General features: G+C 35.4%; 3 protein-coding genes across 3 annotated transcripts in view; all 3 read left to right on the plus strand.

Annotated features, from left to right (window-relative positions):
* Nucleotides 1-2,235, plus strand: part of LOC132169420 (glucan endo-1,3-beta-glucosidase 4-like) — a 6,201-nt gene extending 3,966 nt beyond the window's left edge. The window contains exons 4-6 of the mRNA XM_059580455.1: nucleotides 1,699-1,727; nucleotides 1,831-2,074; nucleotides 2,210-2,235. Coding sequence (XP_059436438.1) covers nucleotides 1,699-1,727; nucleotides 1,831-2,074; nucleotides 2,210-2,235 — 299 coding nt within the window. The remainder of the gene's footprint in view (nucleotides 1-1,698; nucleotides 1,728-1,830; nucleotides 2,075-2,209) is intronic.
* A 958-nt stretch (nucleotides 2,236-3,193) lies between these two features.
* Nucleotides 3,194-4,351, plus strand: LOC132169421 (F-box protein CPR1-like). Its single transcript, XM_059580456.1, has 2 exons — nucleotides 3,194-3,385; nucleotides 3,431-4,351. Exons 1-2 carry the CDS (start codon nucleotides 3,194-3,196, stop codon nucleotides 4,349-4,351), a joined length of 1,113 nt encoding a protein of 370 aa, XP_059436439.1.
* Nucleotides 4,352-11,166: 6,815 nt separating this feature from the next.
* On the plus strand, nucleotides 11,167-11,694 carry LOC132169422 (F-box protein CPR1-like). Its single transcript, XM_059580457.1, has one exon. The coding sequence runs from the start codon at nucleotides 11,167-11,169 to the stop codon at nucleotides 11,692-11,694; it is 528 nt and encodes a 175-aa protein (XP_059436440.1).
* Nucleotides 11,695-14,455: the final 2,761 nt, after the last annotated feature.

A 14,455-nucleotide genomic window follows, 5' to 3' on the forward strand; every position in this document is an offset into this window, starting at 1 on the left:
CTTTAAAACATGTAATTCAAACATGCATTTTTAATAAAACTAACGAAGCATATGATTATTGAAAAATTTGTCCTTTGCTTTGCTAACCTTATCATCAAGATCGATTAATTTCAATAACCACTTGGGTAAAACCTTATCATCAAGACCTATATATTATTTTGATGATTTTATTTCATTGGATATATTATATATAATTGGCCGTGACCGTTACTGTTATTGATCAATGTCTTTCCGGCCAGCCGGCCACTCTACCGTTACTTAATTAAAATACCACATTAATTAGTGACTAACTGACGTTAAAATTGACTAAAATAAGTTACATTCTAAGCCGTATATAGCGTGGACTTTGACCACGTCCCACCATTTATATAGACCCTTTACATATATCTTGTTGCGTGTCATGATTTTTACAGCGTCTTCCCCTTCGTTTACAACGTCTATTGTGAGCACGAGCGTAGGTGATTTTTACAGCCATCGATCTTCCCCTTCGTTTCATCCTCTAATTCAAAAGATTTCCCATTGAAACAACCGTTGAACATTTAGGAAATTAATTTTTACAGCCAAGGATGTTTTCACTACTTTCACACTGTTTCCGTTTAAAATAGATTAATAATTGGTTGAACTCTGGAGTGGAAGTTACAAATTTAAGTCTGGGAATATCAATTAAGTGATCATCTATATATAGACTATATATATGTATGTGAAGTGTGAACCCCCACCATTATTTAATTGATTTTTCAGAATCTTCATACAATCACATTCACAGAGTCTGCAGAGATGGCTAAATCAGCTCTTTCACTTTCCATTCCCCTCCTTTTCCTTCTGCTTTTGTCCCTCAATTCAGGTAAAAGTATCAATCTTTTGCCTTTTTAGAGTAGCAACTTTATACTTAATCTAGTGTATACACTTTGTGTCTAAGGGCCATTCCTTGATTATGATGCCTTTTTTTCTTTTCTTTTTTTCATCTTGTTAATTAATTCTTCTAGTTATCTAAATGGGGTTGGCTTCTTTTTTTTTTTTTTTTTTTTTTTTAAATGTTAAAGGATTTTGCTTCTTTGATAACTTTGTGATGGGTTTTCTGTAATGCTTGTTCGACCAGCGAGATTTCTGAGGAAAAGATATGGAAATCATGAGTTTTACTTTTACCTCTAGAACGGAGCAACTAGCTGCATTATTAGCCAAAGAAAATTAGCAGTAACTTTTGGTTACATGTGTTTTATTGTTCATCCGAAAGTATAGCATGATGTCTTGATGGAAGCGTAGGTCAGGCTATGGCTTGGAGTGTCTGCGGTTTTTACCATCTACGTCCTTCTGTCATTAGTTTCTTGTGAGAAAATGCTATTATGGTTACACCCAAATAGAATAGCTATTTTAATATTCACTTTCAGCCCTTTTAGTTTGAAAAAAAGACCCTGGTCCTCAATGGTCTGCATGGGAGTAAAAGATCACTATTTTACTCAAATTTAACAATGTTTTGGTTATCCTTTGTTTGATTCTAGATGGTGGTATCTCTCAATGAGTTCTTTCTTTATACCCCTCCATTCTTGAAGTTCAGGAAGGAATTATCATGAATCTGCTGCCAACTTCTTTTTCTGCACAATATAATTTTTTGTAGTTTTTTTTCAAGTGATTTGCCATCTGGTATAGATCTTGGCTTAAGCAATGCAAATTACACTCTTTGTTTATGTTTTTGGGCAGAAGGGCCTCTGAAGCATGCTAATGCAAAGGTACAAATAAATCAAAGTCCAAATATTTCACACCATTAATAAACCTCAAAACATCACAATCGAGAATTGTTCTTTACTTCATCATTTTATAATGTTGTAGCAGGGGAATAGAAGTTGGTGTGTTGCTAAGCCTTCTTCAAGCGATGCAGAACTGACAGCAAACATCAACTTCTCCTGCGATCAACTGAAAGATTGCAAGCTGATACAAGAAGGAGGCCAATGCTTTTTACCCAACACCCTCATTCACCATGCTTCTGTTGTCATGAATCTTTACTACAAACAGATGGGCCAAAACAGCTGGAACTGTGACTTCATCAGCTCTGCTCTCATCACTCTCACTGATCCAAGTAATCTCGTGTCATGGTGTTCATTTCACTTTGAATTTCATTTCATTTTCAAAAAATGGTGTTAATTTCACTGTTTTTTGCCATGTTTATTATGTAAAGTTAATTTTCTTTTCTGGGTTCTGAATTATTTTGCAGGTAATGATTGCTGCACTTATGCTTAGCTGGGCAGGCACTTTATATGCAATATGGGTGTTTTTAAACCACAATAATCTGCTGTTCCTTGGTTCTTGTTTTCCTTTGAAGTCTTTTATTTTGGTGTATGCATGCATTAACAAGGTGCTTCTTCTAGAGTTTTTCTGTATGTAGTTTTCTCACAAGATGTGGAGTTTTATCAACTTCCATGAACTTATTTGATTTCTTGTAAGGTTAAATTAAAAGGAATTAATGTTTAACTTAGCAGTCTTTTTTTTTTTTGTTTACTATTTAGGTTTTGGTTTTTATCTCCTACACACCCAAATGTGGCATCTCATCACATCAGCATCACGTACATGTAATATTAGGAACAACATCCAACATGTTTGTAAAAGTTGTAACTTTCTTTTCTCCAAAAATACTCTTAGATATTTGAAATATTCAGTGAATATTTAAGAAGAAAGCTACCAGAAGTTGCCTCTATCTGCTGAAAGTCGCCGGACTCCACAGCCAAAATTCGCCGGCGAAACAAAGAAAAGCAGAGGAGTGAAGTTGTAAACTAAGGGCTCACAGGCTAGGGGTCAATTGAAATGCTCAAAAAATAACCTAATTTCCAAATTAAAAAAAAAATAATAAAAAAAAAAAAAAAAAAAAAAAAAAAACCCTCTTTAATATATTTTATAATTAATTTGAATAAGAAACCAATCTATCAGCCCGAAGCCTAGGAAATGTAAAGGAATTGATTTGAGTTGAGTTGGAGTTGGACTCATCCCCTGCAGTGTTGCATACAACCACTACCACTGCTTCCCCTGCTGCTCACGCATCCCCTGCAGTGTTAGTCTTATACTTGTACTAGTCCTATCATTGCCTTTTGTAGTTTTGTTACAGGAAAATCCATCACCCCATTGTACGGACTTCACTCAACCATATATTTTCCAGGTTAACTTCTTAGGCTGCCAAAACTTGCAAAACCTATAGAACGGAAGAATGACGAATATACTCCCGCAAGAGCTCATCACCGAAATACTTTCTCTACTGCTCGTCAAACCTCTGCTGCGTTTTCAATGCGTTTCCAAGGCATGGTTTGTTGTAATCAACGACCCAGATTTCATCAAGATGCACCTCAATCGCTCCATTGAGACCAACCGAGAACGCGCTCTCATTGCAGATGCAAACAACGCAATTCTGCCGCAGACTTAATACTAGGTAAACTTTTCCGACAAGCAACGGTTCAGCGAGCCAGTGCAGATCTACCGGCCATTCAACCATCCAACAAATACGTTCATTAAAATTGTAGGCCATTGCAACGGCCTGGTTTGCCTCCATATCTGTCCCTTTTGTTGCTCCAATATTGAAGAAAGAAACATATATCCCAATGAGATAGTGATTTGGAATCCATTGATCAGAAAATACAAAAAGTTACCCTTTAAGCCCATAGAAATTCCTGATGATTATGTGTTCAAAGTAGCATTTGGGTATGACCAAATCAACGACGACTACAAGGTTGTAAGGATTTTGAAGCCCCAGCCACATCTTGCACGTGTCGCCGAAGTTGGTCATCTTGTATATAGTCTTAGAGGAAATTCTTGGAGAAGGGTGGAAGACAAATGGCCTCGCAAGGATTTGTATTTGCATATGCATTGCTCGGCTTCCTTGAACGGTGCTTTGCATTGGGTGGCTGATCGGAGTGGGTTAACAAGTGCCATTATCGCATTCGATCTCAGCACCGAGAAATTTCGAGTGCATGCACTTCCGATTAAAAGTAAATCTTGCGCATTCGAATACAATACACATTTGGTGGTCTTGGGAGGATGCCTGTGTGTTTGGGAGGCTAATTGTGAACAATTTTTTGACGTTTGGGTGATGAAGGAGTACGGGGTGGCGGCGAGCAATTGGACACGGCTTTATAGGTTGCCGCATAGTCCACAACAAACTCCTTCCTACTCCAAGCCTTTAGCCCTCTCAAACAATGGCGAAGAGGTTTTGATGCATGAGTTTTCAGGGAAACTTTATTGTTATAACACAAAAAAGAAAAGAAGCAGGATTGTCGAGATTCAGAAAAGGATCGAAAAATGCGAGTTGAACCTTCTTGTTGTGGGAAGCCTCCTTCTCCTTGATGGGATGATAGAATTAGAGATTGGATGAAATTGGGGGTTTATTTGTTGGCGTTTGATTTTCATTTGGGATGACAGAATGAATAGATGGGAATATATGGGCTAAAGTTTTTATTTTTATTTTTATTTATTTTGGTTGTAAAGTTAAGGGAGAAATTTTTGTGGGCATTGGGTTTTGATATTTTGGTGGGCACATAGAAAGAACAGAACACATGGGGGATTCGGTTCTGAATTACATTGTGGGATTTTTGTTACTTTTGCTGGCTCTCTCTGTTTGCTTTTTAAGAGAATTTTCAGTTTTGTTAGGAAGAATATCTTCAGGGAAACATCATGATTTCCTTGGGAATTTTTGGGTTGATTTGTTTTTGTGTTAAAGCTTTGTCAAGAATTCAGCCTGTAATTTTCTTGTTCAACAAGACAAGGATCTTAGCCTCGACTGTAAATTGAAGGATGACGATCTTGATGTCCACTCACTTAACATCTAGCTTCTACAAGTTCAACTTTAGATCAAAATTTTTGGGGACTACACTATAATTATGTAGATTTCAGTGGAAATATCAATCTCATGGTTTTAGAATCTACAATTTTAATAGGGACTCGCGCACAGAATGCTTTTGGAATATTAGAGCTAATGGTACGTACAAATGTCTTAAAATCATCCAATGTGGTTTATAAGATTACTCATTTACATGTACAATTACCTCTAATATTTCAAAAGCATTATGTGTACTAATCCCAATCTAAAACCACACCGTTGATTTTTCCACTGAATTCTACATAAATATAGTGTAATCCCAACAACACTTAGTTTAAAGTTAAACTTGTAGAAGCCAGATGTTTTGAGTGTGTGGAAACCACGATCATTAATGGTTCTTACTAATGTTCAATTTTTTTTTTTTAAATTGCGTTGAAATAATATTAAACCCAGTCATAGACAACATAAGTGTAGTAAGCCGAGTGTTTACTAAGGTTGTGATTAGCTTTGGAAGGGTCAATGGGTTCGCTAAGTTTATTAGAAATAAGAATTTTAACTTTTTGCTTAGTGATCGAACATTTGAGCTAAAATCCTAGTGAAGAACGGTCGATGTTGGATCCTCGAACCTTTGACCTTAACTCTAGCTACGAACATTTGACTATACTATATGATAATGGCTTAAATATGCATATATATTTTCTTTGTTAAAGAAAGCATTTTCATACCTTATTTTGTACCATTTTTTTAGCATTTTATACTTAAATGTTGAAATATTGTTCAATCATTAAACTTGAGTTTAAAGGGTTTATTAATGCAAAGAGATGAAAAAAGAGAGAGGAAATTGCCTTGCTTTCTCTTCGGTAGCAGATGTGTGGTGTGGCTACTAATTCTTTTCAAAAGAAATTGAAGGGATCGAGCTGATACTTTGTCTCGTATAAGCATTCCTGATGGGAAACAGAGAAAAGCAGAGTGAACTAAGGGCTCACAGGCTAGGGGTCAATTCAAATGCTCAAAACAACCTAATTTTAAAAAAAAAAAAAAAACAACCTAATTTTCAAATAACCATATCTCTTAAGATATTTTATAATTAATTTGGATAGAGCTAAATATCTCTTACGATTTTCTTGAGTTTTTTTTTTCAATTGCAATTGCACAGATGAAGTTGATCGATAGCATTGCCTTTTTGTTTTTTGGTAGACTCTAATTTGCTGATTTGTATGAATTTTTTATTGTTACGCAAAACAACTCAAACCTCAAAACCCTAATTTGTGTTTAGTAAAGCCTTTTTTTTTTTCTTTCTTTCTTTAATAGTAATAAAATGTAATTGATGTAATATAAAGTATATATATATATATATATATATATAATTCCACATGAACATGAACAATAAAGAACAATAATTAAACAAGCCAATTAAAACCATAGCCACACAGTTGGGGGCCTCTCCCCCCTCCCTTCCCCGACTCTTCCTGTAACAACCTCATCTCATATAGCGGAAAAACTGTAATTATCAATACAAAAAAATACTGTTAAAAATACTTTTCTCCATACATGAATACCCAAAGCTATGTCGTACAAGGCATTTATACAAATCTATCCGACAGTCTAAACTCTAGACAAAACTTAACCAACTTGGAATCTCTGTACATCTCACTATGAATCTCTAATCACAACTGCATAATTACCTTGATTTTCCATTCCTGCAAGCACTACAAAAACTGTGAAGTAGTGAGTCAATTGATTTCCGATAATATAAATCATTGTTGAATCATATATAGTAAAATGCTAGACAAGTTATAAAACCACAAAAATCCGTATTATTGGATATCAATATCATACTCAGTAAGTAAGAATACTTACAGTGGATTACATGAATGGATCATCAAAGGTAATTACTTGAAACCCGTTCTGCTGCAGTTGGTCCATACCCATAACAATCCCTTCACTGACTCTCTCTCTCTCTCTCTCTCTCTCGCCTAAACTCTCTTTCTTCCTCTTCAGCTCTCTGTCTTAAATTTCTCATCTCACTCTCGGTTTCTCTTGTGTTCTTTCTTTCTTGTAGCGCTTGGTCTCGCCCTTTCTCTCTCTGTTCTGAGTAAACACTCTTAGAAAGAAGAAAGACCGAGTAAAAAGCGGAAGAAGGAAGAATATATGCAAGAGATGGGAGAGGAGATGAGTGGTGAAAATTGTGAAGGAGAAGAGCTCTATTTATAGGAGAAAATCAAATACTATTTCACCAACCCTATACTATTCCACCAACCCTACACTATTCCACCAACCCCTATTTACTATTTCACCAACCCTACACTATTCCACCAACCCTACACTATTCCACCAACCCTATACTATTTCACCAACCCTATACTATTCCACCAACCCTATACTATTTCTACCTTCCATTTACTATCCTATTATTTCACCAATTATTACAATCATACTCCAAATTATACCAATCAATCATCAATTATCATATCTCTTAAATCTCCCAATAAAATAATCAATATAAAATCATCATCATGATATAATAACCTCAAATCAATATTCATTCCAATAATATTCATAAGATCTAATAAGTTCCTCAAGAATAAATATTATTACCTAATATCATCAATAAATATCTCAACCTCAAAGTAAATGCCATTACCTAATATGAATATTGATATAATCATAGCATCAATTTAATATCTCTACAATAAGACTTTAAAAATCTGGGTTGCTACACTTCCCCCCTGCTCAAGCCCTGCCGCGTCGAGTGTGTTGTCCATCATTTTTGTCATGTTTTTTTTCTAGGGTTGATGGGGTTCTTGGATTGGACTATTCAAAGCTCGATCTATGTCCCATCCGTCAAACCCACCTCGACACGCGCCACTCCACCGCATGCACTGGCTCTGCCCACTTCCAACGGCACCTGTCGTTTATGATTCCAGCAACTCCACGACAGATCTGACTCGCACGCGCCTGTGCGTGGTTTTTCCACTTTCTGGCTAAAATCATCCAGCAGCCTTCGACCGGTGGTGTTTTGTGAGCTTTTGTGCTTTTTTTTTTATTATTTTTTCAATGTTTTTCCGTTTTCCCTGTATTTTGTGGTCTTGGCCTATTGGGTTGAGGATGTGAATAATTTCCTGGTTTACGACCTGTTGTAATTAGTTATGGGTTAGCGGATTTTGATATCATAGATAGGTCTTGTATATTAAATTGTTATGTATGTATCTACGACTTGTAACCTTGTAGCTTCGGCTATAATTTTCTCAGGGCTTTTACTCTTGTGATGTAAGAGCTTTATATTCGTGATCCTTGAGACTGGAATGATTTCCCCTTAAAAATAAAAAAAATAAAAATAAAAATTGTATGAGAAAGTGAATTTTTTTTAATTGTTTTTTAGCGGGTTTTTTTGTTTGAAGAGTAATAAAAAGTTATTTATATGATATAAAAAGTTAAAATATTTTAAAGTTGATTTTTCTAGGAAAACTTAGGGGGAGAATTACAATTTTCTGTAAAGAAAATACATAAAATTGTAATTTTCGACTTAAATGCGAAATATTGTTGAGTTTAAAGGGTTTATTAATGCGAAGAGCTGAAAAATAAAATAAAAAATAAAAATAGCAGATGTGTGGCTATTCTTTTCAAAAGAAATTGAAGGGATCGCGCTGATGCTTTGTCTCATTTGACTCTCCTCTGCCAACTGCAAACAAATAGACAAATTAAAAAGGAAAGTAAACGTGAGGCCACAATATGCCATTTACAATTCCAATCGAGTTGAATTCGGAATCAAATTGAGATATAAAAATCGATAGGTCTTGAAATTGAAGGATTATTACGTTTTTGAAAATTACTTCAATCATGTTATGGAGTAGCACCATTGAATAGGATGCAACACCTCGGCTTGAAACACCAAAAAAATAATATAACCCTTCACACCAAATAATTTTCTTTCTCTTGACAAAATACTTTGTAAACAAAATACCAATTGAAAAAACCACTGGAACCACCGTCTTGATTGGTTTTGGAGACTCTGGTGTTGAAGGCTTAGAGGTAGGTGGAGAGCTTGGGCATGGCTGATGGGCGTTGGGATTGATTTGAATTAAGGAAAATGTGTTTTCATTTTCCACCGTCTTGATTGGTTTTGGAGACTCTTGTGTCGGGGGCTAAGAGGTGGGTGGAGGGTTTGGGGATGGGTGGTGGGCGTTGGGATTGATTTGAATTAAGGAGAATGTGCTTTTGATCATCTCTATTTTATTTGATGTTTTTACCTAATGTCTCAAATTTCTATTGAAGGCTGTAAAATAGAGTTTTATACTATCCTTATAGAAATTTCATGAGATTGATTTGAATTAAGGAAAAGGTGTTTTCATCTCTATTCTATTTGGTATTTTTATGTGATGTGTCAAATTTCTATTGAATACTGTAAAATAATGTTTTACACCACATCGTTAAAAAAATTTCATGGGATTGATTTGAATTAAGGAGAAAGTGCTTTCATCTCTATTCTACTTAGTATCTTTACCTGATGTGTCAAATTTCTATTGAAAGCTATAAAATAAAGTTTTAAACCACATCCTTATAGAAAGGACTCTTTATTTTTTTTATGGGATAAATGTAAAATTAGTCCATATGGGTGGCCTAAATTACAAATCACTTCATGTGATATAAAAAATAATTTATAGGTTTTGTAGTTGGCCTAAATTACAAGATAAGTGCTAGAGAGCCAAAGAGAATTGTCCAGAATTTTTTCCAAACTGACATGATAGAATTCTAACCACCCCTTGAATTTTCATTTTAAAATCCTGCCACGTACGGTGGTATTCTCTTTGGCTCTCAAATTACAAATCACTCACTTTAGGTATAAAAAATAATTTATAGGTCCTTAAGGTAGGCAAAAAAAAAAAACAGTTTACTTACTGAAATCAATTACCGTTAAGTAACTTAACGGAATCTGTTACTTTGTCACGTCATACCCAATAAAAACGCAGCACATGTTATTATTAATTTCTGGCTTTAAAAAATGACAACTAGTTTTTTCCACATCATTTTATGACACCAGTTAAGATTACACATCAACCCTTACTCTAAGTCATACTGCTTCAATAAATTAGCATAATCTCTTTTACCTCCAAAATTTTACTCTGTGTGGTAACCCTTTCTCATTTTCATTTTCCTCGCCACAAGAATTTGACAGTCACATCTTCTAACAATTGAAAAATAAATAAAAACAACATTCAAGATAATAAATTGTAACAAAAGTTTTTTTTTCAAATTAAGTTAGAAAAAATTGGGTTACTCTTTTCTATTAAACTAACATTTGTTTTTACAGCATCGAAATTGATTTAAGAGAGTATGTTATTATTTCAGCCAACTACATGAATCTATAAATTATTTTTTATATCAGAATGAATTATTTGTAATTTATGCCAATTATAGATACGTATAGCTAAAAAAATTAAAAATTTAAAAAAAAAAAAAAAATTGTTAAAGAAATGTTTGGGAGTCTACAATATCTGTTCCAGACGTTGAGTTGGAGTTGGACTCATCCCCTGCAGTGTTGCATACAACCACTGCCACTGCTTCCCCTGATGCTCACGCATCTCCTGCAGTGTTAGTCTTATACTTCTACTAGTCCTACCATGTATTTAATGGCCAAATTCCCCTTCATTGCCTTTTGTTACAGGAAAATCCATCAACCATATATTTTCCAGGGTAACTTCTTCGGCCGCAAAAACTTGCAAAATCTACAGAAGAATGACGAATATACTCCCGCAAGAGCTCATCACCGAAATACTTTCTCTACTGCTTGTCAAACCTCTGCTGCGTTTTCAATGCGTTTCCAAGGCATGGTTTGTCGCAATCAACGACCCAGATTTCATCAAGATGCACCTCAATCGCTCCATTGAGACCAACCGAGAACGCGCTCTCATTGCCAACTACGGCCTTCCGCCAGACTTACTACTCAATAAACTTCTCCGACAACCAACAGTTCAGCGAGCCGGTGGAGATCTACTGGCCATTCAAACATCCAATAAATACGTTCATTAGAATTGTAGGCAATTGCAACGGCCTGGTTTGCCTCCATATCTGTCTCTTTTATTGCTCCATTGAAGAAAGAAACAAATATCCCAATGAGATTGTGATTTGGAATCCATTCATAAGAAAACACAAAAAGTTACCCTTTAAGCCGATAGAAAATCCTGACTATTATGAGTTAGGAGTAGCATTTGGGTATGACCAAATCAACGACGACTACAAGGTTGTAAGGATTTTGAAGCCCCGTCTTGCAAGTGTGGCCCAAGTTGGTCATCATGTATATATATAGTCTTAGAGGAAATTCTTGGAGAAAGGGGGAAGACAAATGGCCTCACAAGGATTTGTATTTGCATATGCATTGCTCGGCTTCCTTTAATGGTGCTTTGCATTGGGTGGCTGGTCGGAGGGGGTTAACAAGTGCCATTGTCGCATTCGATCTCACCACCGAGAAATATCGAGTGCATGTGCTTCCGATTGGAATTACATCGTTTTGCGCATTCGAATACAATACACATTTGGTGGTCTTGGGAGGATGCCTGTGTGTTTGGGAGGTTAAAGATGAACAATTTTTTGACGTTTGGGTGATGAAAGAGTACGGGGTGGCAGCGAGCAATTGGACACCGCTTTATAGGTTGCCGCAGAGTCCGCAACAAACTCCTTCCTACTTCAAGCCTTTAGCCCTCTCAAACAATGGCGAAGAGGTTTTGATGGTTTTGATGCAGAAGTTCGTAGGGAAGTTCTTAGGAAAACTTTATTGGTATAACATAAAAAAGAAGAGAAGCAGGGTTGTTGAGATTCAGGAAAGGATCAAAAAATGCAAGTTAAACATTCATGTTGTTGTGGGAAGCCTCCTTCTCCTTGATGGGGAGCTTGACCATTGACATTGAGTTGATCAATATATGCACATGTGTTCTTCTATCATCTTTTTGGTTGACAAATGTTTTGGGCATTTTGATGGTATTTCTTGATAAATTTTTGATTGTAAGTTAATTAATTGATAGCAATTGTCGTGGATGTTTCGAATTAGAGATTGGCTGAAATTGAGGGTTTATTTGTTGGCCTTTGATTTTCATTTGGGATGATAGAATGAATAGAAGGGAATATATGGGCTAATGTTTTTATTTTTATTTTTATTTATTTTGGTTGTAAATTTTTGTGAGAGATTTTTGTGGGCATTGGGTTTTGATATTTTTGTGGGCACATAGAAAGAACGGAACACATACGTGTGGGATTTTTGTTGCTTTTGCTGGCTCGATCTCTTTGTTTGTTTTCTAAGAGAATTTTCAGTTTTGTTATTAAAAATATCTTCAGAGAAACATCATGATTTTTCTTGGGAATTTTTGGGTTATAGCTTTTTCAAGAATTCAGCCTGTAATTTTCTTGTTTTCCGACAAGTCAAGGATCTTATCCTTCACTGTAAATCGAAGGATGACGATCATGATGTCTACTCACTCAACATCGATTCTGGCTTTTACAAGTTCAACTTTAGATCAAAATTTTTGGGGACTACACTATAATTCTGTAGATTTTAGTGGAAAGATTAATCTCGTGGTTTTAGAATCTACAATTTTAATAGGGACTCGTGCACATAATGTTTTTGGAATATTAGAGCTAATGGTACATGTAAATGTCTTAAAATCATCGGATGTGGATTATAACATTACTCATTTACATGTACCATTACCTTTAATATTCCAAATTAAAAGCATTATGTGCATTAGTCCCGATCTAAAACCACGACGTTGATTTTTCCACTAAATTCTACTAAAATATGTTATAGTCCCAAAAACAATTGGTTTAAAGTTAAACTTGTAGAAGCCAGATGTTTTAAGTGTGGAAACCAAGATCATCTTCCTTTGATTTACAATGAAGGCTAGGATTCACGTCATTATCTAAATTATTAATGATTCTTACTAATACTCAGTGGTTTTTTTTTTTTTTTTTTTAAATCACATTGAAATAATATTAATCCCAGTCATAAACAACATAAGTGTAATAAGCCGAGTGTTTACAAAGGTTGTGATTAGCTTTGGGAGGGCTAATGGGTTTGCTAAGTTCATTAGAAATAAGAATTTTAACTTTTGGCTTAGTGATCGAACATTCGAGCAAACACCCTAGCGAAGAACGTTCGATGTTGGATCCTCGAATGCTCGACCTTAACTCTAGCTACGAACGTTCGACTAACTATATGATAATGGCTTATATATGCATATATATTTTCTTCGTTAAAGAAAGCATTTCTGTACCTTATTTTGTACCAATTTTTGTATTTTAGGCTTAAATGTGGAATATTGTTCGATCATTGAACTTGAGTTTAAAGGGTTTATTAATGCAAAGAGCTGAAAAAAAGAGGGAAATTGCGTTCCTTTCTCTTCGATCGGTAGCAGATGTCACTACAAAAAAATAATTTTTTCCTGACCATAATTTTCTGACGTTTTCCAGTGTCCGACACGTCAGAAATTTTTTCTGACGTGTCATTTCTGACGTGTGTTGATTGTCAGAAACATAGGTGTCAGTAAAATTTTTTTTCTGACGTGTTAATGGATAAAATGTCAGAATTTTCTGACGTTTTAGTGTATCACATGTCAGAAATATTTTCTGACGTGGCAAATTCTACCACGTCAGAAAATTTTCTGACGTGTTACTAATGCCACGTCAGAAAATTTTCTGACGTGGCAGTTATACCACGTCAGAAAATTTAGTTTTTTTTTTTTTTTTATTTGTTTGTTGAATTTACGATTAATTGCTTTTTTGTTTGCACCTTTCAATTTGTTTGATGTTGTTTAATCTTGAATTTTTGGTCAAGAAATTTGCTCCACTGCTTTGGTCATTGAATGATTGGCAGCCACAACATGGCCGGGTCGTCAAGAAAGCTTTTCTGCCAAGAGGCCTTAATTTCATCTCCTTTTTCAAAATGTCAAGGTTTGACTGGAATTTGACAGTGTTGTTGATCTTAGATTAATAGATAGAGCCACAGAGAACCTGTCCGGTCAACCGTAGCCTGCACTTCCATGCCTAGTGTTTTGCTATGTGCTTGACATTTTGAACTGCAGAAGATGGAGATCGATGAACTGCAGAAGAACACTAAAAAATGTACTACCAAAGAACTGCAGAAGAACACTAAAGTGTACATTCAGAAAACGGAGGAGCTCTTGTATATATACCTGTGAGGAGCTCTTGTAGGGGCTAGAAACGAAGGGAGAGAGGACGACGGCCGGAGATCGATGGCGGAGAGACGGTCGGCGGGTTTAGCTGCGGAGGATCAGAGACTTCGTGAGAGAGAAACTACTGAGCTTGAGAGAGAGTATATATATATACGGCCGGTGGGTGGAGAAGAGAAAAAAAAAAAAAAAGCTTGATCAAGCTTCAGCTAGCTATGGCGCGGAAGAAAGAAAGAAAACGGAGAAAACAAGAGAAAAAGAAAAAGCTGAGACCTTGGGCAGTGGGACCTTGGGCAGTGGTCTTCCAGCTGGAGGACATAAAAGATATATAAAAAAATAATTAATATTCAAATTAAAGCTGATGAGATCGAGATGCATGGGACGCGCGTATTCAAAGCTGCACATATATATATATATAAGTTTAATTTATATATATATATTTATATATATAAAATATAATAATATATGTATATAATTTTCT

Source organism: Corylus avellana, chromosome ca2, assembly GCF_901000735.1.
Source record: "Corylus avellana chromosome ca2, CavTom2PMs-1.0".
NCBI classification, from domain to species: Eukaryota; Viridiplantae; Streptophyta; class Magnoliopsida; order Fagales; family Betulaceae; genus Corylus; species Corylus avellana.